The sequence below is a fragment of the Condylura cristata genome, unplaced genomic scaffold, assembly GCF_000260355.1.
Source record: "Condylura cristata isolate star-nosed mole 26May11 unplaced genomic scaffold, ConCri1.0 scaffold00029, whole genome shotgun sequence".
Lineage (NCBI taxonomy): Eukaryota > Metazoa > Chordata > Mammalia > Eulipotyphla > Talpidae > Condylura > Condylura cristata.
Window position 1 is genome coordinate 25,996,576 of NW_004567130.1, and position 23,425 is coordinate 26,020,000.

The 23,425-nt window shown below is 51.9% G+C and overlaps 2 protein-coding genes across 8 annotated transcripts in view; one reads left to right on the forward strand and one right to left on the reverse strand.

Moving 5' to 3' along the window:
- Positions 1-5,679: 5,679 nt before the first annotated feature.
- On the forward strand, positions 5,680-12,150 carry SH2B3 (SH2B adaptor protein 3). Of its 6 annotated transcripts, none has more exons than XR_001145913.1 (7): positions 5,680-6,882; positions 6,964-7,055; positions 7,139-7,236; positions 7,330-7,544; positions 7,629-7,800; positions 7,963-9,645; positions 10,312-12,150. XR_001145913.1 is itself a non-coding variant. In XM_012730938.1 (6 exons), the coding sequence occupies exons 1-6, from the start codon at positions 6,850-6,852 to the stop codon at positions 8,256-8,258; spliced, it is 906 nt and encodes a 301-aa protein (XP_012586392.1). In that variant the 5' UTR covers positions 5,680-6,849; the 3' UTR covers positions 8,259-12,150. The 6 variants fall into 6 exon arrangements, 2 of the variants coding, with proteins under 2 accessions (XP_012586392.1, XP_012586393.1); XR_001145912.1 differs by having other exon boundaries at positions 7,963-9,098; positions 9,452-12,150; XR_001145910.1 differs by having other exon boundaries at positions 7,963-8,788; positions 8,920-12,150.
- A 60-nt stretch (positions 12,151-12,210) lies between these two features.
- The window catches only part of ATXN2 (ataxin 2), a 63,425-nt gene continuing 52,210 nt past the window's right edge, over positions 12,211-23,425 (reverse strand). Inside the window, exons 20-23 of one of the 2 annotated variants that reach the window (XM_012730936.1) lie at positions 16,738-16,883; positions 15,616-15,843; positions 13,147-13,315; positions 12,211-12,297 (exon numbers count right to left, since the gene is read on the reverse strand). In XM_012730936.1, the coding sequence (XP_012586390.1) occupies positions 12,269-12,297; positions 13,147-13,315; positions 15,616-15,843; positions 16,738-16,883 (572 nt within the window). In that variant the 3' untranslated portion in view covers positions 12,211-12,268. Of the gene's footprint in view, positions 12,298-13,146; positions 13,316-15,300; positions 15,844-16,737; positions 16,884-23,425 lie in introns of those variants that run through there. The other variant, XM_012730937.1, reaches the window with a different exon arrangement.

Here is a 23,425-nt window from a genome sequence, read left to right on the forward strand (position 1 = left end):
GAGAGCTCAGCCACACGGGCTGCTGAGCTCGATCCTGCTGGCTGCGCTGGCGGGCGGGAGGCTCCCGCACCCAGGCCGGGCAGTCCTGGCTCCGGCCCACCCGCCGCCCGCTCCGCCCGGCTCGGCCCATGTGAGCCTCGTTGGGTTCCTCGCGGCCCTCAGGCCCCGTAAGCCCCGGCGTTCACTTCTGCTTCTGAATCATCCTTCTTCGAAGGCAGACAGTGGCCACCGTCCATGGGGGCTCCTGGGGATCTCGGTGACAGATGCCCCTCCCTGCCCCCTGCCGGTGACAGTGTTCGTTGACTCTCAGCCACAGTCTCCATGCGCCAAGTGCAGAGCAGCTGGGGGCCGCCCTGAGGGGAAGGGCCCCCCCCCCTGGTCTGGCTCTGCAGCAGGGCAGGGCGGCGCCTAACAGCCGGGGGGCAGCTCTGGGACTCCCGCACCCACTGGGGTCTCCCGGTCTCCGTGGGCCTGTTTGCTTTCTTGGGGAGGGGGGCGCTGCCAAGCCGCAGTCCCTCCTGTGTCAGCAGCAGTTGGGGGTGGGCAGCTTGGCCTCAGGGCTGGGCGGTGGTGCCCTCGGGGCCTGACTTCCCCAGTCTGGAGATGCCGCGGGGCTGGGTAGGGGGAAGGCGGCGGCGGGCGCTGGCCCTGGGAGGGCAGGGAGAGCCCCGGCACGCAGGAGCACACGCCGTCACGCAGGCTTGGCGCCGCTGGAGGCTGGCTTGGGGGCAGCTGGGGGCTGCCGGGCCCCAGCTGAGCATTCGCGGACAGGGGCCGCGTCTGTCCTCGAGCTTTCAGGCCGCGGGGACCTACGGGACTGGCTGGAGCCGGCTGCGCGCTGCGGTGTGGCCTCCTGCTCTAGCAGCTCGTCTCGCGGGGCGGGCGGGGCGGGCGGGCGGCGGCTGCTGCTTTCCCTCACTGGCCCCTGCGCCCAGCTGGGCAAGCGCGGTGGCCCCTGAGCTTGGAGACAAAGCCTGGGTGCCGGGCCGGCGGCCTCCCCCCGCTCCCCGAGGGCCTGGCCCAGAGCCCCCGCACCAGCGCGGCAGGCTGAGGCCGGCCTGGGCCCTGCGGGGAGGCCGGCGGCGGCCACTGCCTTGGCCCCATCAGCGCCAGGCGTCCATGCCGGGGCCCGGGGGTGCGGGTGCAGGGATTCCGGCGTGGCCCTGCGTAAGCCGTGGCCCCTCAGTCTGGGCAGCGAGCCGCAGAGCCCAGCCCCCCAGCGGGCTCAGGGCACCCGCATCTCAGGAGGGGTTGGGAGCTGCTGCGGGCCCCCCAGACTGGCTGTGTGGGGGGGGGCGCTGCCCCTGCATGGGTGTCTGTCTCCTGGGGGAGGGCTGCTTCGGCCTCTGAGGGGCTTTGTGACATGGGGGGACCCTTAGAGGCTTGAGGGGAGCTCCCTGCAGGTGGGGCTTGACGCCGGCACCCAGCCCATCTGTCCTCCCATCTTCGGCTGATCACCCCCTCTCCAGGGTACTTTCGGGCCAAGAGTGGGGGAGGGGCACCCCCCAGCAACTCAGGTGTAAACTGCGGGTGCCACTAGCTCTAGCAACAGCGCAGGGAGGGTCTGCGCCCCTCACGTCTGAGCCGGCCTCTGGGAGGTGGGACCCTGCCTGGATCCGGGCCTTTCCGGAAGCGCCTGCTTTCTCCTGCTCCCTCAAGCTTGAGGGGATGACTGTGGGGCAGCCACAGTGAGAGCGAGAGTCGGGGAGACAGAGCTGTGGACACGGGGTAACAGGCAGTTCTTGGAGCAGCCCCAAGGGGTTCTGGCATCATCGCCGCTTTACAGATGAGGAAACAAAGGCACACAAGTGAAGTGGCTTGCCCAGGCGCACAGACAGTGTCGCTGCCGCGGGCCTCTGGGGGGCCTGTGGGGGGCTGGGGCCCTTGCCGGGGGGGCGAGGAAGCGACCCGTGGCCCGTCCTTCAGCGTCTGCTCGCCGGCTACTGGCGCTGCTGTCGGTCAAGTTTGCCCTCCAGGGAACCAGGGCACCAGGCGGGTGCGGTGACTCCAGGCCCCACACGCCCCTGTTCCCGACGTCTGAGGGCTGGGGCCTCTCCCACCCAGCCACTCATCCCTGTCCCTCCGTGGGCGCCCGCGGGCAGGTGGCGGCGGGGCCGCGGTGGCTGTGCCCCTTGAGCTGTGCCCCTGAGCCCACGCACCCCGACCTGGTGACCAGAGGGCCCCTGGCAGGAGACGGGCGTGCGGCCCGGCCTCCTGGCTCCTCCTCGTGGGCTGCCGCGTCGGCCTCTCCCCCTTTTAACGTGGCCTGTTGGTGCCACTGGGGTGGGCAAGAGCCTCCTCGCCACCCGCCCCTGGCCATAGGCTGTCCTCGCCCACATGCTCCAAGTAGCTTTTCTCCACAGTGTGTGCGTGCGTGTCGCGGGGGAGGGAGGTGTCCGGGGGGCCGACACGGCGCCCCACTGACCCCAGCACTCGGGTTATTGGCAAACACGGGCACCGTGGCGCACGGCTGTCGTAGGAATGCCGCAGCCGTCACAACCTGCCACCCCCTGCCTGCGCGGGCCCAGCGGCTGCCTGGCTCTCACACCACCCGCCGGCCTCGGTCATTTCCTCCTGCGGGCATGTCCCTGGTGCCTTTGGGGGGGAGGAGGCAGGCAGCAGTGGGCGATACCTCCCTGCCCAGCGCTGCCCTCAGATGCCAGTGGGTTTCAGCTTCCCTGGGGGCCATTTCCAGAGGTTCTCGGCAGCTGGTCGCAGCAAGTCCGGCTGTAACCAGACTGCCCAGGAAGGGTCCCTTGGCTGGCCGGTGTGTGAAATGAGGATCAGGGGCCGTGTGGACTGCTGGGGGCGGGGTCGTTGGAGACTCCCAGGGCGGGACGGGGAGTCACCGGAGGATCACCACAGTCAGCATCAAACTTCCCTTGAGTCTGGGGCTGCAGACTTTGTTTCCTGGGCCCCAGCACACCCATGTGAAGCTGTTCTTCTGTGAGAAGCCCTGGTGGACTGTCGGGCTCCAGTGCTCGCTGCACGAATAGATGCTCGTTAAGGTGAGGGGAAGGGCTCCCTTTGTCTGGGATCTACAGTGTGCTCTGACCTTTCACATTTTTAGGTCATTCAAGACCATCTGTCCCTTACAGTGGGAGGGGTCAGCAGGACCCGGTCTCCAGAGGACGCAGGGGCTGGTTAGCGCTGTGCCCAAGATCACACAGCGAGGGGTAGGGGAGCACTCACCCCCCACAGCTTGGCGCCAGACCTTCCAGATGCCACCTTGAGGGCACAGAGGCCCATGAGAGGAGGGGCACATGGCTCGGCTTGAGACCTTCAGCTCTGCCAGGGAGGGACTGCACAGGGCACTGTCTTAGCTCCTGTCCCACTGCGGCTCTGGGGAAGTGTGAGGGGCCCCAAAGCCTAGGACGGTGAGGAGCCTGAGGGGTTTCCAGTGGTGGGAGCAGCTGCCTGGGTAAAGCCCCTTCAGTGGCAAGGCCGCACTGTGGGGCTATCCTGCCATGTGCTACGGGCTCTGTGCCAGGCCGTGCCACCTGGGTGAGGGGTCTGGCCCACGAGCAGGCCTGCTTCTGCCGATACTTAACCAGGGCTTCAGGCTAAAAACCTGCTCGTGCAGACGCCGCTCCCTTAGAACAGCCCAGACCCACGGTCTCCGCTCTCCTGGGCCTTTCTCCCGTTGCTGGTCTCTGCTCTGCGCGCTTCCCCAGAGGCCGGCCGTCCAGTCAGAGAGGCTCAGCACTGCTCTCCAGGAACCCGCCGCCCGTGGCCCTCCGGCCCCAGGTCACTGGTTACTAGTGACGGGGCTGTTTTGTCGCCCTGGGCCGTGAATACCTGCACTCAGCAGGGTTCGGCCAGCCTGCTACGGTGCTTTGGGGGGCTGTACTCAGGGCAGCTAAGACCTGGCCGATCAGCGCCGTTCCCGGACGCTCGAAGGGAGCCACAGCAACCGTGTGACAGTTTCTAGGGACCCGCGTGAGGGTTGAACGTCTCAATCCGCGCTGGGCTTGTTCCTACCAAGTCCTAAGTCCCACGGGTGGGAGGAAGGTGGGGCCTGGGTGGGTAGGTGTGGGGTGACCGAGGGTCAGGGCTGCTGCGCACGCTGCGGCCGGAAGGCGAGCAGCCTGGGGCTGGAGAGCACCCCACCTTACGCAGAAGTGTGCGGACCGGCTTAATGACGCTCACGAACAGGCTGCTGGTTCTTTGAGGCTTTGCCCTGCGCTTTGGCTCCTTCATGGTCTTGGTATTTTCATGAGCACTAGATTGTGCTGCCTGGTGGTCATGCTGTGGCACAAACGCCATTTCTTCATTTCCCCTCGTCTAAGGAGGCTCCGTTACGGGAGGAGCTGCAGGTGGGAAAGGAGCGCTTGCCTGACAGTATCCCTCAGGTGGAGGCCAGCTCCTGGGCACCCAGAAAGGCCTTGCCCCACCGAGGCTGACCAGAGACCCCAGCCTGGAAATTTATGCACAGCTGCTTTATCAGTCAGCCATTCCTCACACAATCTCCGTACCAATCCTGTGGAGAGAGAGGAACTATTAAATATCTCAGCTTCAGAGATGACAAAACTGAGGTCCAGGGAGTGCTGAGTCACCTGTCCAGGGCTAGCCAGGTGTGGAAGGGCCAGGCCCCGAGCCCAGAGGGATGACAACTGTCAAGTCTAAGTCCTCTGTAGAGCCCCACTGTGGGCGCCTCCTGTGAGGCCAGGGCCAGAGCGGGGCTGCACGAGGTCTGGGCTCCCTGGCACCAGCGCAGGGGAGAACCGGGTTATATCCTGGGACACTCAGCGGCCGCAAGAAGCCAGCTGGACGTTGGGAGCCTGCTCCCCAGAGGGCTGGTGGAGATGTGGTGGGTGACACTGTGCTTGTACCGCAGGTACGGGCATGGTTTGGCCATTTTGATTGAGCACAGTGACTCAGGTGGGCCCAGCACAGCTGTGTGGTGTCCGGGGTGCCTGGAGCAGCAGATGGAATCGAGCGCGTCAAGTGTTCCCCTAGCTACAGACACAGCCCAGGGCCTGGGCTTGGGGCTCGCGGCCACAGCTGTGCGTCACATCACTCGGCCAGAAAGGGGCCCCCTGAGCCCCGCTTGCAGCCGTCCACCTTGGGCTGCAGCTACCTGCACCCGCCCCTGGTCCCGATGGGTTGGGGCACAGAAGCTGCTTGTGGCCCTAACCAGGGGAGGGCTGCAGCGAGGAGCGGGCAGGCGGGCAGGCAGGGGCCAGGATGTTTTCACCTTCATCTGTGTGGCCCAGTGGGTGGGCCCTGGATGAAGGGGATCCTTCTCCTCCACTGCCTGCCCGGTCAGCGGTTCCTCAGCGCCAGGGCTGGCATGGAGGGCCCCACATTCAGAGTGAAACCAGCGGCTCTGCTGGCTGATCTCTGCTCCCACAGGGGGCTGGGGCCAGAGCGGAACTGAAAGGGAGACGAGGCCTGTTGCCCTCCTCCTGGCCTACTTCCCCCCACCCCGCGATCCTGAGGGCGAGGAGCCAGAGGGCGGAACAGGGTAGGAGAAGGAAGGAAACAGCCCTTCAGATGTTTGCCCCCTGCACACAGGAAACAGAGACCCTCTGAGTGGAGACCCACCGTTTGCTCCCCACGCCCCACTGCCTTCTAAACTGAGAGACTGGAGAGGCAGGCAGTGGGCGGGAGAAACCTGACAGGGCGAAACGGGCAGACCCTCGATGTCACTCCGGGCTGGGATCTCCGAGCCGAGCTTCCTCGGAGCTGCCTGAATCTGCAGCCTCAGTGCAGGGGGCACAGGGGTTCCTAGAGCTGCGACCAGGGCTCCGAGGAGACAGACTTGGGGTGACCTAGACTGGGAAAAGCCCCAGTTTCGCTAGTCCTCTCTGCTGCCAGAAGGTAGCCGCCTCATCCCTGTGCAGCCGAGTCGGTTGAGCGTGTGGCTTTGGGGACTGGCCCGAGGCCATCTGAAACGGCAGCGGGAAGAGGTGGTGGAGGGCGGATCCCCCAAAGCCTTTGAGCCTGCTCTTTGCTTTCATCTCTCCACCCCGGTTCGTGTTGGCTTTCTTAGGACGGGGAACTTCCAGGAGCAGCTGGCCGGCTCCAGCCCTTAGGGGAGAGCCGTGGGAGGGGCTATGGACCAACCCTGTCAGCTTGCCCCTCGCCTCCCTGGCACCCTGGCTGAAGCCCAGGAGCCCGTGGCTGAGCTGCTGTCACTCCCCACCCTGTAGACAAACCTGCACGCTGTGTTCTGAGACGCGGGAGCAGGACACCTCAGGCAGGCGTGGGAGGGAAGCTTTGGCCCTTTCTGAGCCCTAAGTTGACCTGACCTGCAAGATTTCAGTTTCTGCTCTTTTAAATGTGGTTTACTTTCCAGACCTGCTATTAAGCCCGAAGAGGCCTGTACTAGAGGGGAACTAATAATGGAGGAGCCATAGGCCTGCGTGACTCCTGGCATAGTTGACCCCACGGAGGGAAATGCAGCTTGGGTTGGTTGACGCTCACATGCTCTTGGGTTTGCTCGGCCTGGTTAGGCAGCTCTGCGCCACAGTACGAGCATGCTTCCACGGAAGGGAAGGCAACCACAACTGGAATGTCCACAGGTCCAGGGGAATGGGGTGTGTTGGGGGGGGGACTTGGCCCACACAGGTTTCTGGGAGTCTTGTGTGTCAGGGTGGGGAGTGCACCTGAGAGGTTAGACAGGCGAAGGGCCCTGCACGCCGTGTTGTTAGACTTTACCGCAGGATTTAGGTGCTCGCTCAGGAAGCTGTTACAGCCCTTGAGGAAAACTCAGAGGCCTGGGTGAAGGGCCCTTTGGGGCAAGTCTTGAGCGCTGCCCCCGACCCGGTTTCCTAGAGTTCAAAGCCCAAGATCCAAGCAGCCTGCTCCAGTATCCAGGAGGTCCGGCGGTGCACGCGCCTCGAGATGCCGGACAATCTCTACACCTTTGTGCTGAAGGTGAGTGACAGAGCTTTCCATGCCCTGGGGCACTACAGCACCCCCTGGGAACCCCACAGCTCTTCCCCTCCTCCCTACCAGGTGAAGGACCGGACAGACATCATCTTTGAGGTGGGAGACGAGCAGCAGCTGAATTCGTGGATGGCTGAGCTCCGGGAGTGCACAGGCCAAGGGTGAGGCCCGGGCCTAGGGCCCCGCCCCGGCACAGCTTTCACGGCCACCCTTGAACAGAGACTTGAGCCCCGCTCTTCTCCAGCAGGCTGGAGGGCCCCGAGCCAGAGACGCAGACTCCCTCAGCTCTAGAGCCAGGCGTGTCCGGTTCCCCAAGGGGAAGCACGGATTCCCTGGACCAAGGTGCGCACCGCGGGCCTGTGGGGACCCCGCCTTCGCCTGGGGCCGGAGGAGCCGGCCACTACCAATCACTCGCACCCATTTCTCTTCTACCAGGTGCTTCTCAGGGGGGTTTGCTGGACCCAGGCTGCCAGAAAACAGATCACTTCCTGTCCTGCTACCCCTGGTTCCACGGCCCCATCTCCCGCGTGAAGGCGGCGCAGCTGGTTCAGCTGCAGGGCGCCGATGCCCACGGCGTGTTCCTGGTCCGGCAGAGCGAGACTCGGCGCGGGGAGTACGTGCTCACATTCAACTTCCAGGGCATAGCCAAGGTACGGGCAAGGCGTGGAGCGGTGCCCCCACCCCAGGCTCCACGCCCTCGGGCGCCAATGTCTGAACGCCGTCTGCCCCCGCAGCACCTGCGCCTGGCGCTGACGGAGCGGGGCCAGTGCCGAGTGCAGCACCTGCACTTCCCCTCGGTCGTGGACATGCTGTGCCACTTCCAGCGCTCGCCCATCCCCCTCGAGTGCGGGGCCGCCTGTGACGTCCGGCTGTCCAGCTATGTGGTTGTCGTCTCCCAGCCACCAGGTGTGATCCTTGCCCTAGATGAGGGGGTGGGTGGCCGTGGCGGCGGGGCGGGGGCGGGTAAAGAAAGGGCGGCGGCAGACCCCAGGGCCCAGCGCCCGAGCTGCACTCACCCTGCCCGCTGAGGACTGACAGGTGGTTTCTCTTCATCGCTTGTGCCCCCAGGTTCCTCCAACACTGTCCTGTTTCCTTTCTCCCTCTCCCACTGGGATTCCGAGCTGGGCCTCCCCCACCTCAGCTCTTCGGGCTGTCCCCGCGGGCTCAGCCCAGAGGGCCTCCCAGGCCGATCCTCTCCCCCAGAGCAGATCTTCCACCTGGTGCCTTCGCCTGAAGAACTGGCCAGCAGCCTGCGGCGCCTGGAGCCCGAGCCCGCGAGTCGAGCCCGGGACTCAGACTACGACATGGACTCCTCCCCCCGGAGCCACCTGCGGGCCATAGACAACCAGTACACACCTCTCTGAGGGGGCGAGGACTCGGGCCTCAGCGAGGCCCACGGGAGCACAAGCAAGCAGAGAAGTGAAGTCGTGAATGTAACTTTCTTTCCTTCCTTCCAGAGAGAGATGTAAGGGACACTGTTAACTGCAAGGTCCAGTTTGGATGTGACCCTTCTGTTAGGCCTGTTAAAGGGCCTCTTGTGAGTTTCGCCCCTCGCCTGGCCTTTTCCTCATTGTTTACAGACGCAGTTCTTGTTTATGGACTAGCTCCTGCCAGTCCCTGGCACCGGGCCCCTTCACCTCAGCAAGGAGGTGGTGGGGGGAGGGCCGGAGCTGGCGGCGGAACCCTGTTGTCTCCTTCACTGACACGGTCTCAGCTGGTGACAGATTTGCGGGGGGTGGGGGGAGGTATCAGGAAGCCCAAAACACTAACAAGTCTGGATTCTCCCTGCCTAGCTAGCTTCAGTGCACGCGGCAGGCCTACCGCACCAAGACCACACCTGTCCTGCTTCGGCTCTCAGCTCTAGGACCAGCTCTGGCAGAGGGACAAGCTAAAGGTCGATCATTGTTTTAAACATTTTACCTCAGATTAACTTTTCAAGGATTCAGGTTTCAAAACCAAATCATTGCTTATCTCATTGCACTGTTTGAACTGATACCCATGCAACTTTTTTCTTTTTGTCATCAGAGGAAGCTATGCAAACCCTACTCGACTCGCTCCCAGCTGGAGCCAGTCTACCCTCCTCAGCACTGTCAGCCTTTCAGGGACATTCAGGCAATTACTGAAATAGGAGGGTGGCGAGGAACAGCCCTACCCTGGTGCCTTACGACTAAACAAACTGGATTCTGATCTATAGCAGCTTTATGGTGAGAGTTCAACTGAGGGGTTGAGGGAGGGACAAGAGACAGGGGAGGCCTCCTGAGTCCCTTCTAGTAAACGCTTCGGCAGGGCTGCCTCAGAGCCTTCCACGCATCTTAACGGCTTACTGATACCCCACAAGCTGGTTTCAGGCTCATTCCTGAGCCAGAATGGAAGCTCGGGATCTGGTGCCACAGCTAACGAGAAGCCTTTTCAACAGCTCCCAAGCAAAGTTCTGTTCCAGCCGGCTACTGCTTCATCTGATGGAGACTGTGTGTGCAGATCACACGTGGGCACACAGAATCTCCACCGTCCAGGGAGGCCCTGAAGTCAGCGCTCCACCTCTACTTGCCTTCCACAGATAGAATTTTGGCTCCGGGTCCCAGAACTTCCGTGTGAGGGCTCAGAGACAGGGGCGGTGACAGCGGAGCTGCGGAACAGAGCCGCCAGGCTCGCACAGTGGCTTCCAGGAAAGTGGCAGTCAGCAGACCTTACCTGGCATAGACCCGGCACCAAGGCTAACCCTGGCCGAAACTACTGATTGCCTTATCTGAGGTGAGGGTTTGGTCTGTTCTCTCCGGTCATTCTCTGTCCTCTACGAGAACAGACAATCACTTTTAGAACTCCTGAGGGGAGAGGCAAATAGCCACTTTTTAAACCAATACTCTTGGGTGTTTTCACAGATTGTAAAGCAGATGCAACCCGGGCCCAGCTGTGTGGTCCGTTTCTAAGGAGGTTTGCCTTTACTTTCTACATGTTTAAGCAGGTTCCTCCAGATACTGAATGTTTGAAGCAAAGTGCAAACCAGAGGAGTAGACACTATTTCTGGATTTCTTTTAAAAGAGCAAGGCTTATTATAAGTCACCGGTGCACACTTAATCCTCTTCTTTGCACAAGAGAAGGGCCAAGTAGCTGGTAAAACCGAGTTAGGTTAACCTGGTGAGCCAAGTTAGCTCCCTTCCTCCCTCCGGAAGTGTGAACATCTGGAATATGACATCTTAGAGCCAGGGGCTCTTACTTTTAGCAGCCTCTCAGCATTTATTTCTCAGGTAATGTCAAAGGCAAGCCAAGCACAGCCAGAGTAGCAGCTTTGACCCTCTGGCTACGCAGATGTTCAAGAAAACATTTCTAAATGTATCTGAGACAGCTCAAATACAGTCCAACAAAAAGCCCCTGGTGGCCGGAAGAAGTGACGCTAAGCCAGTCCCATTCCTCTGCTAGAGTACAGTGGAGACGGTGCGAAGGGCCCTTACGGGCAGTGGTGTGAGGCTGGGTCCCCCACGGCCACAGCACATCCAGCACCCTCCTGACCTGAGAGGACCAATGCTGGCAGCAAGAGGCCGCCATAGGCCTCCGTGGAGAGCCCAAGTTCTGAGTGCCAAACGGACAGTTACAATCGCAGATGAGGAGACTTCACTCCCGGCACCTTCACATCCTTCATCTGATTTCATGAACTTGCACAAACTAACAGTCACCAGCACCAAAGAATGAAGTCAACTAACTAACCTGCCTTGAGTTTTAGACCAGCAATCCATATGGCTTTATCTGGTATAAATCTTCTGCCTTTGATCATTTCTGGACCATGTAGGAAAAAGGAATAGCAGTTATTAAAATCTTAAGCCAGAGAACACTATTTTTACGTAACAGTTTCTTAACCTATAATCAAGCCCCAAGGGTTGCCTGAGATCCTTCATGCTTTCACTGAGGGCTAAGTCTCTTCTTGCAAATGTCGTGTGAGCGCTAACACCTCCCCCAGGTAAGACCCTGATAGTGTAGCTACCGTCCACTGCCTCTTAACAAGGACACATCTGACATCCGGTGTTTGGTTGGAATAAGCAGCACATTATAATGACAACACAAAATGGATTCATCTTGTATCATTATAGGCAGAAAATATTTGGCAAATTTTTATGTATTGTTTATGTACTGTACAAGTAACTTATTCTTGAATAATGCAAATTTTGCTATAATGTACAAAATGCTACATGTGAATTAAAAGTTTGCAGAATCTCGATTTGTTGCCACAGTATTCAAAGGCTCAATCCATGCTAACCTTGGTCACTGCGGCACCCTACTCCTGCCCACACACTGGCTTTGCCCTCTTTCCTCCTCTCACAAATCAGGCCTCCGAACAAGCGCTTATGGAATCTACAGCAATAAGCGGCTTTGGACGCCTCGGCATCGTCTCAGCCCTCTGGCTTCCTTTGTCAGTTTAAAAAGAAAACATCTCCTGCCCCCTGCTGGTACAACAGACAGATGCCTGGGTCAGGACAACTGGCCAACGACACTCGCTCTGGGTTCAGAGATCAAAAAAGAGGCTTACAGATCCTTGCAGGCCGAGGCTGTGGATTTTCACTCAGTGCTTCCCACTCAGCTCTGGCCAGCCTTCCTCCTGGCGCAGAAGTCTATCTCAGTCTTGTCTTTCTCTAGATACCTTCAACCAGAACTAAAGGTGAAGAAGAAAAATCATTTGCCAGCTAACCTTCCAGCATGTCGAGAAAGCACTTAGCACTCTTACCTTGCTAGTAAATCCCCTATGCACAGAATTGGCTTACACAAACACACACTAACTTGGTATCAGTTTTTAAAACTTTTTTTATTTTTTAATTTTTTTTAAGTTTTTATTTTATATTATCTACAAAGTAAAAGTTTGTCCCTTAACTTAAAAGTTGAATCACTGTAGACAGTGATCACTTCATCAAACTTGATTTATAAATAATAATCCATCCGTTTTTTGACGGTAAGAATTTACTGAACCTTTGTCAAGTTTAGTAAAAGGGTGTTCCAAGTCTTGATTTTTTTGTTTTGTTTTGTTTTTTAGCTGGAATAGCAGCAAGAATCACTCTTGTTACTTCTTTTGCTAGCTGATGTGTTCATGACTTTCAAGGGTCATTAAAAAATAAATAACTTCCAGTTTCAGCAAGCAGAGCTGGGGTACTTGCGGGGCTCTGAAACAGCGGATGGGATTATGGAACAGCCCACAAGTTCCTAAATGCCTCTACTCGGTCCGTGTTTCTTCCACTGCAAGTGGACTGTTAGCATTCCTATCGGATGTTACAAGAAATCAACGTATCTTTTAAAAACAAAATAAATGAAATTCTAGTTTTCTGTGCTTCCAGTTGGTAGAAGCAGTAGAAGGGAGGAGGGAATTTGGCCTTTCGGTTCCTCCAGGGCAGCCTTACAACTGCTGTTGGTGGTGGGCTTGTACTGTAAAAAAGAAAAGTGAATATTTAAACAGAAAACTGGCAACCCCACACATTGGCCTAGTGTCTCGCAGCACGTGACTGCACGCTGGCTATCCTTGTGCTAGCTGAGCAAGACCCTACTCCCATCTGCACCAAAAGGGGAGAGGATAGGTGGGCGGGTAGAAACAAACCGGTCAGACATGAACCACTTCAGATAAAGCTCCCAGAAGACTTGTTGCTCATGGGCTAGGAAAAAAGGCCTTAACGTAGCCCCTCCCCTGTATTAGCCAAGCACCAGTATTGCTTTCACAGTAACAGGTTAGACTGAAATGTCGCCATGGCAGCACAATCGCGGGGCCTTCTCCACCCGTCAGGGCATAGGCTAGAGCTAATACTGCACTCGGAACCAACCATACACAGCGCTTTCTCATGAGTAGTCGTCTCCAGAGCTACAATCAAACTCTGCCATGGTCATAGTCCCCCACACTGTCAGACTGCTGGGACTCGGGAAGGAAGACGCTGCCCTGCCCAGCCTGTCGTAACGAGGAAGGCCAACTGAGTCCCGAGGCTGCTTCGGCTACACAGAATGCTGCTGCTGCTGCTGCTGCTGCTGCTACTGCTGCTGCTGCTGCTGCTGCTGCTGCTGCTGCTGCTCATCAAGCCAAACCCTGGATACCATCAGAACACACACGCAGCTCCTGGAAGCTTCAGGCCCTGACTCTAAACTGACCGTCACAGTCCCTATGTGCACACTCTGGTGGGCCTTGCTAGCACTCAAATGCGGGGCTGAAGCGCTGGCCCTGCCTGCCATTCGACCTGTGCGAGCAGAATGCTTGGGGTGCCCGGCGGCCCCTGCACACACACGCCTCACCTGAAGGGTGCGTCATATAGGGGAAATGCGCTGTTGTCGAGACTGGAATGGGCTGTAGTGCACTTTGAGCGAGGGCGGCCTGGGGACCGCCGGGTGGCTGTGTCGTCATTAGCATCATTGGCGCATGGGCAGTTGGATGAGAAGGAACCATTCCTGACTGTACATGAGCCTGAAACAGAGAGCTCTTTTACGCATACAGGCAACATCTCCAGCTTAAACAACATGTCATCTGTGTTCCTTTCGCTGGGCTGGGGCTCTCAGGAAAGGGCAACGGTGGGCCCTCTGCCCTGAGTGTGCTGGGGACACTCCCTAGTCGATCAGCAATTGGCCTACACAGACATACTTGACCCTCTAGCAGACCTTGCCAGGCCGAGGAAGCAGGCTCCCAGCAAGCCTGCGTGAGTCAGGGCTGCGATGCCCTAGCCTTTGAGACTTCCGATCGCTGGATTCTACATATTGGGGGCAGGGTCTCCACAAAGATCAGAGGCTCTGATCCACGGGCAGCGTTCTCAGTATGAGGTGAGATGGAATGATACTTCAGAATCTGGCTTCAATGTGGGGCCTGAAATAGTGTGACAGGTAGTTTCTCTTTAAGTAGGAGAGCAGACGACTACACTACAGAAGCAGAGACTGGCACTTCTGGTCCACAGATGACTTAGCCCTCCTACTTGCCCTTCCCCCTCTGCTTTTACCCTGCTCACCAGAGGAGACTCTCAAGGCCCCTTAATTCTGCTAAAAGACATGCTGCTGGGCCAGCAGGAGGAGGGTTGCAACTGAAGGCTCAACTGACATGGGGAGAGGTGATCTCGGAACCGACCCAGGCCAGCCCAAGGTACCTCCACCAAGTGAAAGTGAGTTCAACCTGGTCTCACTGTCAAGTTAGAAAGGTTTCAGTCGGCCCCAATAGCTGCATGCCAGCTCTTGCAGGGATTTGACAGAGCCAGGAAAAGCCCTTGTTTCCTGCCTCCCACACTGTGCACTTTCTAGACCACAATAAGCCTTGAACGAAATGCTGTTGTTTTCTCTGACATATTCAAATGGAGCCATGGCATATTCAGGTGGGCATTAGGTGTTCACCTTTTGCTCTTTCAGCACAAAACACAAAGTGAGGTTTCAGGAACCCCAGCTGAGATGTACATTCACATACCTACTTAGCCACCAGCCTCTGCTAGACATCTACAGGATCCCAGCTCTCGTGAAGCTCTCGATTCCACCAAACCACGCTGACCCACACCTGACCACACCAGCTCCCTCCCAACCACCAGAAGCAGACCGTCCTCTGCAGCGCACCACACGACAGACGCTACACTTCTGAGGGGAGCACCCCTAGACCTCCCAGAGTTGCGGAATGCTAGTTACAAGGTCGCCTTCTGAGAGTTAGCTCCAACTGAGTCGCATCTCCAGCCCCCGCCATGCCACAGCCTCCCTGGCACACTGTTTGAAGTGAAATGGAGATCAGTGAGGCAGTCTAGCTTATGCCTGCCTACGAGTTTTGTCATGAAAGCAGCCCAGAGAGACATCGAACAGCCGATTCACCCTTAACAGCTCCACGGAGGGCCTCATGGACAGCGTTAGAGCCCAACCTCAGTGCAGCTCCTCCTCACTGAGACAGTCCACCTTGACCCTGGGATGCACTGGGCTCTTGTCAGCAGCTGATGCAGACAGCAACCACTGAGATGGAGACTCCACCTTTCAACTGTTAGAAGCTTACACTGGAGGTGAGCTCCAAAGTGCTTCCCGAGCCGCTCTTTAAGAACATGGGAACACCTGGGTGCTTCCAGCTTCTAGTTACACTGCACAAGGCCAAACCCTTTCAAGAAGCACAACATATGGTCAAAGCAGAGATACAGACAGCCAGGGAAAGCAAGTGGTAAGATTTCTCTGGAACTCATGTGACTGGCATTCAGGGTGACAGGCCCAGAGTAGTCAAGTCAGATAGCTACGGATCTGCGAAGGCCCACCTTCCCTGAGGGGGGCGGGGGGGCGTCCCTGGAAGGGGTAGGGAGAAAGGGGGCGAGAGTGTGAGAGCGCACATGCGAGCGAGAGGGAGAGAGGGAGGGAGGAGAAAGAATAAGTGAACATATATAAATAAATATAAATATATATATACACACATATATAAATATATATATGTATAAATATATATATATATATAGTAACTAAGGTACACAAGCACAGCAAAGCAGACATAGAAAGGAAAGGGCTAGGTTGCATTCCAGAGTCAAACGATATTTTTAAGGTCTCAGCTGGGAAGCGTTAAAGGACTAACCAACTTCACTGTTCTATCACGAAACCACACAAGCATTCATTTAGGGCCAGATCACATGGATTTGAGCAGGAAAAGGAAGACAGGAGAATAGTATCACACACAGGGTCTCCTAGCCTGGAGAGCATCTGGCTCTTTGTGGTTTATCTGATAACCTTCATTTTCCACTTATCTTCACAGAAAGTTGGTTAAAGTTGGTTTACCTGAGGTACGTGGGCCATGTGGGGTGGATTGGTGTATGCAGGCTGAACGTGAGAAGGATGAATTGTAAAGACCGTCTGCTGTGCCGCTGGGAAGCTATTCTGTGGTGACTGCGTATTGGAGGCAGGTGTCATGGAAGGCGGAGTTGGAGCCAGCCCTGCGTGGTAAATGGCTGACTGCTGCTGAGGACTGGCCAGATGCAGAGCCTGGGCGGCCTGGTGCTGATGATGCTGCAGAGTTGGAAGAATCAAGAAAACCACTTCTTTAACACAAAACAGATAAGGATTATGCTAAAACTGAGTTCTGCCCGTGAAAACAAGCTCCTCCTGACCACTGAAAGTGAAGGGCAAAAAGTATAGCAGTGGAACAGGGTGGCAGAGCAGGACAGAGCAGGGCCTCCTACTCAGAGCTGCTCCACTTAAGGCCAACTGTCAGCCAAGCAGTTCTAAGTCTTCCATCAAGAAAAGGAAAAAAGAGACTATTATCCCGTGCAACTGACAGAGGTCAAAAATCCTTAACTGCCTCTGTTAACAAACATGGTTTAAAAAACTAAAAGGGAAAACTCAAAGATTAGAAGTAAAAAACAAAACAAAACAAAACAAAAACCAAGCAAGTTTCCAACTTTATATTACATTAAAATTTAAAAATGTTTGTATGGGCCCTCCCTGGTGGCGCAGCGGGTCACAGCACAGCACTGAGAAGCAAAAGCCGCTTCAGCATCAGTTCGATCCCCGCCTGCCCCGGAGGTGACCACAGGGCGCAGCAGACCTCTCCTGACCCGCCCGCTGCTCCCCCCAGCAGTGTGCTTCATGGATCTGCCCGTTCTGCTCCTCGCTCTGGTGAAGCCTCTCACTGTCCCTGCACCTCTGGCCTGTAACCCCAGTTCTGGATGCATAAATAAATCTTTAAAAAAAAAAAAAAGTTTGTATGTTTCCAGAATGTACCCAATCACCTTATTCTTTATATTTCAACGAGACAAATGGGAGTAGGGGACAGAGCAGAGAGGCAAGGCCTACGGAGTATTTGGATCATAGGGTGCCTAGCACCTTGCCTGGCACTGAAGCAAACTCTCAGTAAACAGAATGAGGAAGGCAACTCTGTGACAGCCTCGGAGTTTCTCCTACCTGGACAGGACTGGGTGCAGGATGACTTCCCCCATGCTGGCTTTGCTGCTGTCCAGTGGGGGTTGCTGAAGGTTGAGGATGTGGAGTATGTGGATGCAGGGTGGCATTAGGGTGCGCGTACTGCTGAGCAAGAGAGCCAGTGGAAACTAAAGTGAAAGAGAAAGAAGCATGTACACTGAGATGCATGATGATCCTAATTGACCATTATGACTCCTCAACCAAACGTTCTTGATGCTAAATGTCTAATTTAGGCTGCTAGTAGTTATCTATGTGATTCCATTTCATTTTCTTTTAAAAAATTACATTATTGCTTAACAATCAGACTAATATTTCATTTGACAAAGCTATACATATTACCTTCAAGTCTACACACACACACACACACGCGCGCACGCTAACTCAAGGCCATCATTGGCTAACCTCACCATGCTACTGCCCTGAACCTGGCACAGTGCCCTGTAGGCACAGAATACTCCTGGGGAAGGTGCAGGCCAAGCTACGTGGCACAGTCAGGGCTCTGTTCTCAGGACCAAATGACCCCAAGTTCTCTCCGCTGGTCACAGAAGCCACTCTGCACTTAGCTCATTCCCTCAGCCCTCTCTCAAGGACCTCTCCCTTTTGCTCTTTAAACTCTTAGTGGGTGGCATTACTCAGAGTATGTACAATGAGTGCCCTTTAAAGTGCCACAGCCTTTAGAAAGTACTTTACTAGCCAGAATAACTTCAAAAGGCAATGAATAAAAATTGGCCATGCTTTAGTACAGAACAGGGAGGTTAGGTAGAAATTAATTTCTTATCTGCTCATAGCAGCAATCTTAGAATCAAAAATAAAGATGGGTCTCACTGTTCCCAGGGACTGCTGACAGCACACTGACACAAATGATGTGGCTGTAAGTGATGTGTGATAAGCTGAGGAAAACGTCTACCAACAACAAATGTTGTAACCCCCCAGCCTTCTCTCAAGTTAGCCCTAAAATCCCCAGATGCTAAGCCCATACACAGAGAGTCCCAAGATGGTTTCTTGTGTTCTCCATACGATGGTCAGCTAAAACAGACAGGAATCGATGGGAGAAACAAGGACTGCTTGGGATTATGCACCCTGCCTCTAGCCTTCTGACTAGCAATGCCAGAGACTGGATAAGCCTTATGCAAATGCTACACAGAGAAATATGCACACCAAGCAGTTCTGTAGTGCTTGACAATGTACAGCCAACGGTCACAGGTACTTCACAGATACACACAAAACTGGCTCCTACCCCAAATGTACCTCTTAAAAAGAGTAAAGGACAAAGTGAAAAACCAGTGCTAGGATCACCTGTGCATCCACTGCCAATGCCACAGCAGGCATTAATATTTGTCAATCCCCAGGTATGATTAAAAAAAAAAAAAAGCACTTGTGTTTATACATTGGGGAATCTCCCTAATCCTAAAAATTAACATACACTGGGACCTATTAACAAGGAAAAATGTGCTAACATATTCTCTGGATGTTTTAAAGAATTCAGGGACTGCTTTCTGGAAGCAGGGGACAACAGTACACTAAAATGCTTTCTCTGCCTCCACAGTTCTATCACTTTATGAAAGTGGCCAGCATCTCTCTTTTACAATTCACTGACTTATTAAAAGGCCTTTCATTTCCATCACAGTCATTAATTTAACTTTCAGATCCTCCATTCAAAGCACTGAGTTGTTCTAAAAAAGTTGTTGTTGTTTTTTTTTAAACAGGCTTATTTCTTTATGCATCCAGAACTTGGGTATAGGCCAGAGGTGTAGGGGCAGTAAATTCACCATCGACAGAGTGGGGAGCAGAACTGACGAAGGCAGACTACAGAGTACACTGCCGAGAGGAGCAGCCAGTGAGACAGGAGAGGTCTGCTGCACCATGTGGGTCACTCCCTGGCTGGGATCGAACTGGTGGTACTGAAGTGGATGCAGATAGGTTTGTAGTTCAGCACTTTAACCTGCTGCGCCACCAGGCAGGGACCATCCAAAAGGTCATAAATTTTGAACCTGACTTTGTTCTTGTTTTCCAAATTTATTTTTAAATAATTAAAACAGCCACACGTAGCTGGTGACTACTGATAGCACAAATCATAGAAATTTCCATCATCAGAGTATTCTGTTGGATAGCGATGTCTACTCATTCATGCTCCCCTAAACTATCAGCTTGCCCCCAAACTTCTTAAATGTTTGATGTGTAGCAATACTAAATCTGCTGGGGTAGGGGCCTCCCTGGTGGCGAAAGGGCTGAAGCGCAGCACTATGAAGCAATCCACGGCTGCTTCCGTACAAGTTTAATCCCCGGCCAGGGAGCTGACCCACAGGGTGCAGCAGACCTCTCCTGTCTTGCCTGCTGCTCAGCACTGTACTTCTTTAATCTGCCTGTTCTGCTCCCCACTCTGTCTCTGGTGAGTCCTCTCACCACCCCTATACCCCAGTTCTGTATGCATAAATAATAAATCTTAAATTTCATAAAACAGAATATAGGATCTCAGTTTCTAACTCAGTTTAAAACTCAAATTCAAGAAATTTTTCAACTAAAAGTTTAAAATATCATCTTTAATTACCTTCTAAGCAAATATTAAGAATATATAAAGTAACACTAAGAGAAAAAACCTCTAGCTAGGTGCTCTACTAGCTAGTGTTTTCCACACATAAAAACACGACCTGTAATTACAAACAGAATAATATGAGGTTGACAGCAGCTCATAATTAAGTATTCAGCATTTAGAAAAATATCAAAAACTTATTTGAAGAAATTTTTTTTACTATTCATATTTTAAAGATTATTTTGTAGTGAAGGTTATCACCAATATTTAAAGGCTATAAAACAGAATAATCTATATCTCATTTATAGCAAAATTACCTCAAGCAATGCAAGCTGAGTACATGTACTTAGGCTGTTATCTAAAAACTTACATCCTTCTCCTACCTAAACACCTGTAAGCTACAGGCACTATAAGAAAAATCAAACAGGTAGAATCAACACATCATAAGTTGCAAGTAAAACTTAGGGATTTTAACTTAGAAATATTTCCCTTATATTCCAGTGTAAAAGATATAAAAGCAAGTACCTTACCCAGAAACTCAAATAACTTGATAGCAGGATGGAGAAATTACTTAAATACTAGTAACCAGAAAAAAAAAGTCTGGCTCTCTCGTTAAGAGTGAGACATAGGTGGGATAAGAGGGAAATTAAAGGACTGAAGGAAAGAAAAGGTTGGAAGAGAAGAGAGAGGCAAGAGAAAGGAAACAAGATAGAACAAAAGAGAAGTGAGATCACACACTCAGAGAAAGGGAGCCGTGGAGGCAGGCAGGAGTGTCGAGCACTGGTGGGCTAAGTGTGTTTTCTGACTGTTTTTAATCACTTGTGATTCATTAGTTTAAAGATTCCAGAGTGGTTAAAAAAAGGTGAATTTTCTTCAAAATCCTGACTTAACTATTCATCAGTTAAACTTCCACTCATAAAACTTAAATCACCTCAGAAACACTTGGACTAAGTCAAGCTAATCAAGCAAGTGTCACGTCTGTGGGTCAAACGTGATCCAGAAAGTTTCTCATTCACTACTTCTTAATGTAAATGTTTAAAGATCCAAATACACAATGCCTAAAAATCCTGGTAACACAGCCACATTCCAAGATCAGTTCCCGAAACCACGACCTTACTGAACCAGTGCAGTTCATCAGTTGTGTGTTTAATCTGCAACCAGGCTTTGTCATTTTGACCGTGGATGCGTAAGACCCAAGTCCTAAGTCGTAAGGTCACCAGCACACCAAAACTTAAAAGACAAACAAAATAAAAATCATCTATCTGACTTTTAAATTTGATATAAAATTGAGAAAAAAGGAAGTGAAGGAACGTTGAAAATTCTTTACAAGACAACTGGACCGAGTCACGGACAAAAGGCCTGAGGAGCAGCGGCCCACTCAATCACAAATACAGCCCACTGCTGCTGCTTTCACTGCGCTAGTCCTTTGGAGGGAAAGTCGTGCTGGGGTAGTAGTAACGCTTAGGTGTGATGATTAAGGACCTGTTAGCTGCTACCCAGGAAACGGACTCCAAGACTACTAACAGAGACAGTAAGATGGTGAGGATAACTAGGCTTGAGACCTCGGCTTGAGTGAACAACAAAATTAATTCGGACACTGTCCTTTGCATGCTACAGCACATACAGAGTTTCCCTTCAATAGTATATACATACAGCAAGACTCCTTTTTAAAGAGCAACTATTAAAGGATTAACGTGTTAACATTTCCCAGCTCCAAATAAACAATATATACATACTTATTTTTGGATACCAAGTCATGGAACGATGAATGGGAAGTTAAAATATTTTCCAAATGATTTTTTAAAAAGATTTGGTAGTAAATTCAGTCATTCTAAAATGAACACTTTAGTAACTAACATTTCATCTTAATACTCCCTAAAATACAGTATTTTACATAAAACGACACATCTTATTGGCATAAATTTCTGAAGGATTTCTTGGCATTAGTAACCTTCCTATCCAACTACTTACAAGTCACTGACAGGCCTTATTTTACAAGTTCATTTCCAAATGAAAGCCCTGTCTTAAGTTTTTTCCACTGAGGAGCAATCATTTGTTCTTCACTGGCGGTGAGAGCAAGACCAGCGCTCCTAAGGGTGACCTCTGCAGACAGCGGTCAAGCTGCTGGCCATGCTTTTGCACTCAAGACATCTCCTGAGGTTTCCACCACCTGGAGAGCTGAACCGTTCAGTCACTCACAGACTGGAAAGAAAATGTCTCACCTCTAGTATCTCAATCCTCTCCAATGAACTATCTTGGTAAAGGTAAGTCTTTACTTACTGGCTAACAAAACAACTAATTATATATACTTTTATATTAGCTTGGGGCTTAAAAAACATTAACAACTGCTCAAGAAAGTTTTCTCTGAAGAGGAAAATATCAGGCACTTCTAAGACAATCGTGTTTGCTTGGTATGCAAAAATTAATTTCTGAAACAACTCAATTTTTAATGAACTCCAGCTTTCTTAAGCTGGGTTGTATTTCCCTTTTAAAAACTCTGAATTGCTTACAGATACACATATTTTTAATGATTTTGTCCGGCACAAGTAAAGTATTGCTCAACAAGTCTACTCCCTTAACATGTGTTCTTTAAAAAGCGTTTTACTGTACAATTAAAATTAGTATAAAAAACCCAACTCACTGGCAAAGTAGAAAGAAGGGCTTGTCTCCTTGTTGTATGGTAATTTGGGACATGCTGAATTTGGGAAATAGAAAGGTACATTAGCCTTCTGAGGTGTTCATTGTCCTAATTTCCTGGAAAGGTCGACATCTTCAGTAATTTCCTTTTGTATTCATGCATAATTCATTTTTCTTATTTTATAAGCTATGATAAGCACTTAAAACATTGCTATAAAATTAAGTACAATAGGGCTCAACCAAAAGACACCTCTTTTGTATTGCATTGGGATATCAAGTTCCACATGCTGACTTGCTTACAAGAATAAGTTACCTAATAAAAAGATTAATATGGCATTCCACTGAACAACCTTCATATGAATAATGTACCAAAACAATATTGATCAAATTTTGATTCAAAAGATTCAATTTCAGGGTGTTTGTGTATCTGGAAGGGTTAATAAGCATGACAATGTTAACAAGGGACTGTCAGGCTGGAGGGTTGAGAGATGAATACATTTTAATTCTATCTACTTTATTTTCTTATTTATCTGAATTAAATTATCAAAACAAACCAAAAGTAGATTCTGATTCTAGCTCTTCCTGATGTTTTTCGTTGGTAGTTTCATTATTACTGACTGTAATGGAAAACTACTGCCACAAATGAAATTAGATAAATTAGAAGACTAAATGTTAAGGAAATAAAAAGTAACATCTCAGGAGGAAAGGGGCAGAAGCAATGATGAAAGTTAGAAAGGTAAAAGAAATAAAGTTTGTAATCAGAGTCCTTTCTCAGATGGCTAGAGAGAGTACAAAGATCAACAATTATTAATACTTTCAGTGTAATCTAATAATTTATGTCGTCATTTTATATTCAATACACTATTTTAAGTTAAAAAGTCTTTCATTTTGCTGTCACTAGTAGTCCTTTCCATTCTCAAACCACTTTATAGCCACAATGACAAAAAAGGTGACAGATACCTGTCACCAATATTCAGGAGTATATTCTTCTATTTGCATAAAATCTATTATTAGGATTTAATAGATTAAAAATAAACAATTCATACTCAAAATATCTGATTCTTTTGGAGATCCTTAAGTTACTCATGAGAGATGAGTAAAAAAAATCAGCATTTCTGTGTTAACAGTTATGTCTTACATTAAAAAAATGTGTATTTGGCATAATTAAGCTATAGAAGATCAAAAATAATTTAAAGAAATTAGGGAAGAAGTCATGAGTTTGCTTGCAATTACATTACAACTGCAAAGGACAAAGCAGTTCAGCTCTTAGTCTTCCTTTTAGGTAATTAAGTATTCAGAAGAGAACCTTGATTAACCGGCAACAAAGATACCAAGGTCACGGCCTTGCCCACCACCGCACTTATCGATTAAATACGGCCTGTGTAAGTCACAGAAGAGTGGTTTCTCCTGGCAAGGAAGAACTGGCATTGAGGACTAGTTCAATTCCAGATTCTACCAGACATAAGGTCTAGTATTTTACTGTTTGCATATTTCCTATTTACT

Coding starts and splice junctions, on each gene's coding strand:
- SH2B3 (XM_012730938.1), top strand. CDS start 6,850: ATGCCGGACAATCTCTACACCTTTGTGCTGAAG. Junction 7,056..7,138: donor CGGGAGTGCACAGGCCAAGG/GTGAGGCCCGGG, acceptor GCTCTTCTCCAG/CAGGCTGGAGGGCCCCGAGC. Junction 7,545..7,628: donor ACTTCCAGGGCATAGCCAAG/GTACGGGCAAGG, acceptor CTGCCCCCGCAG/CACCTGCGCCTGGCGCTGAC.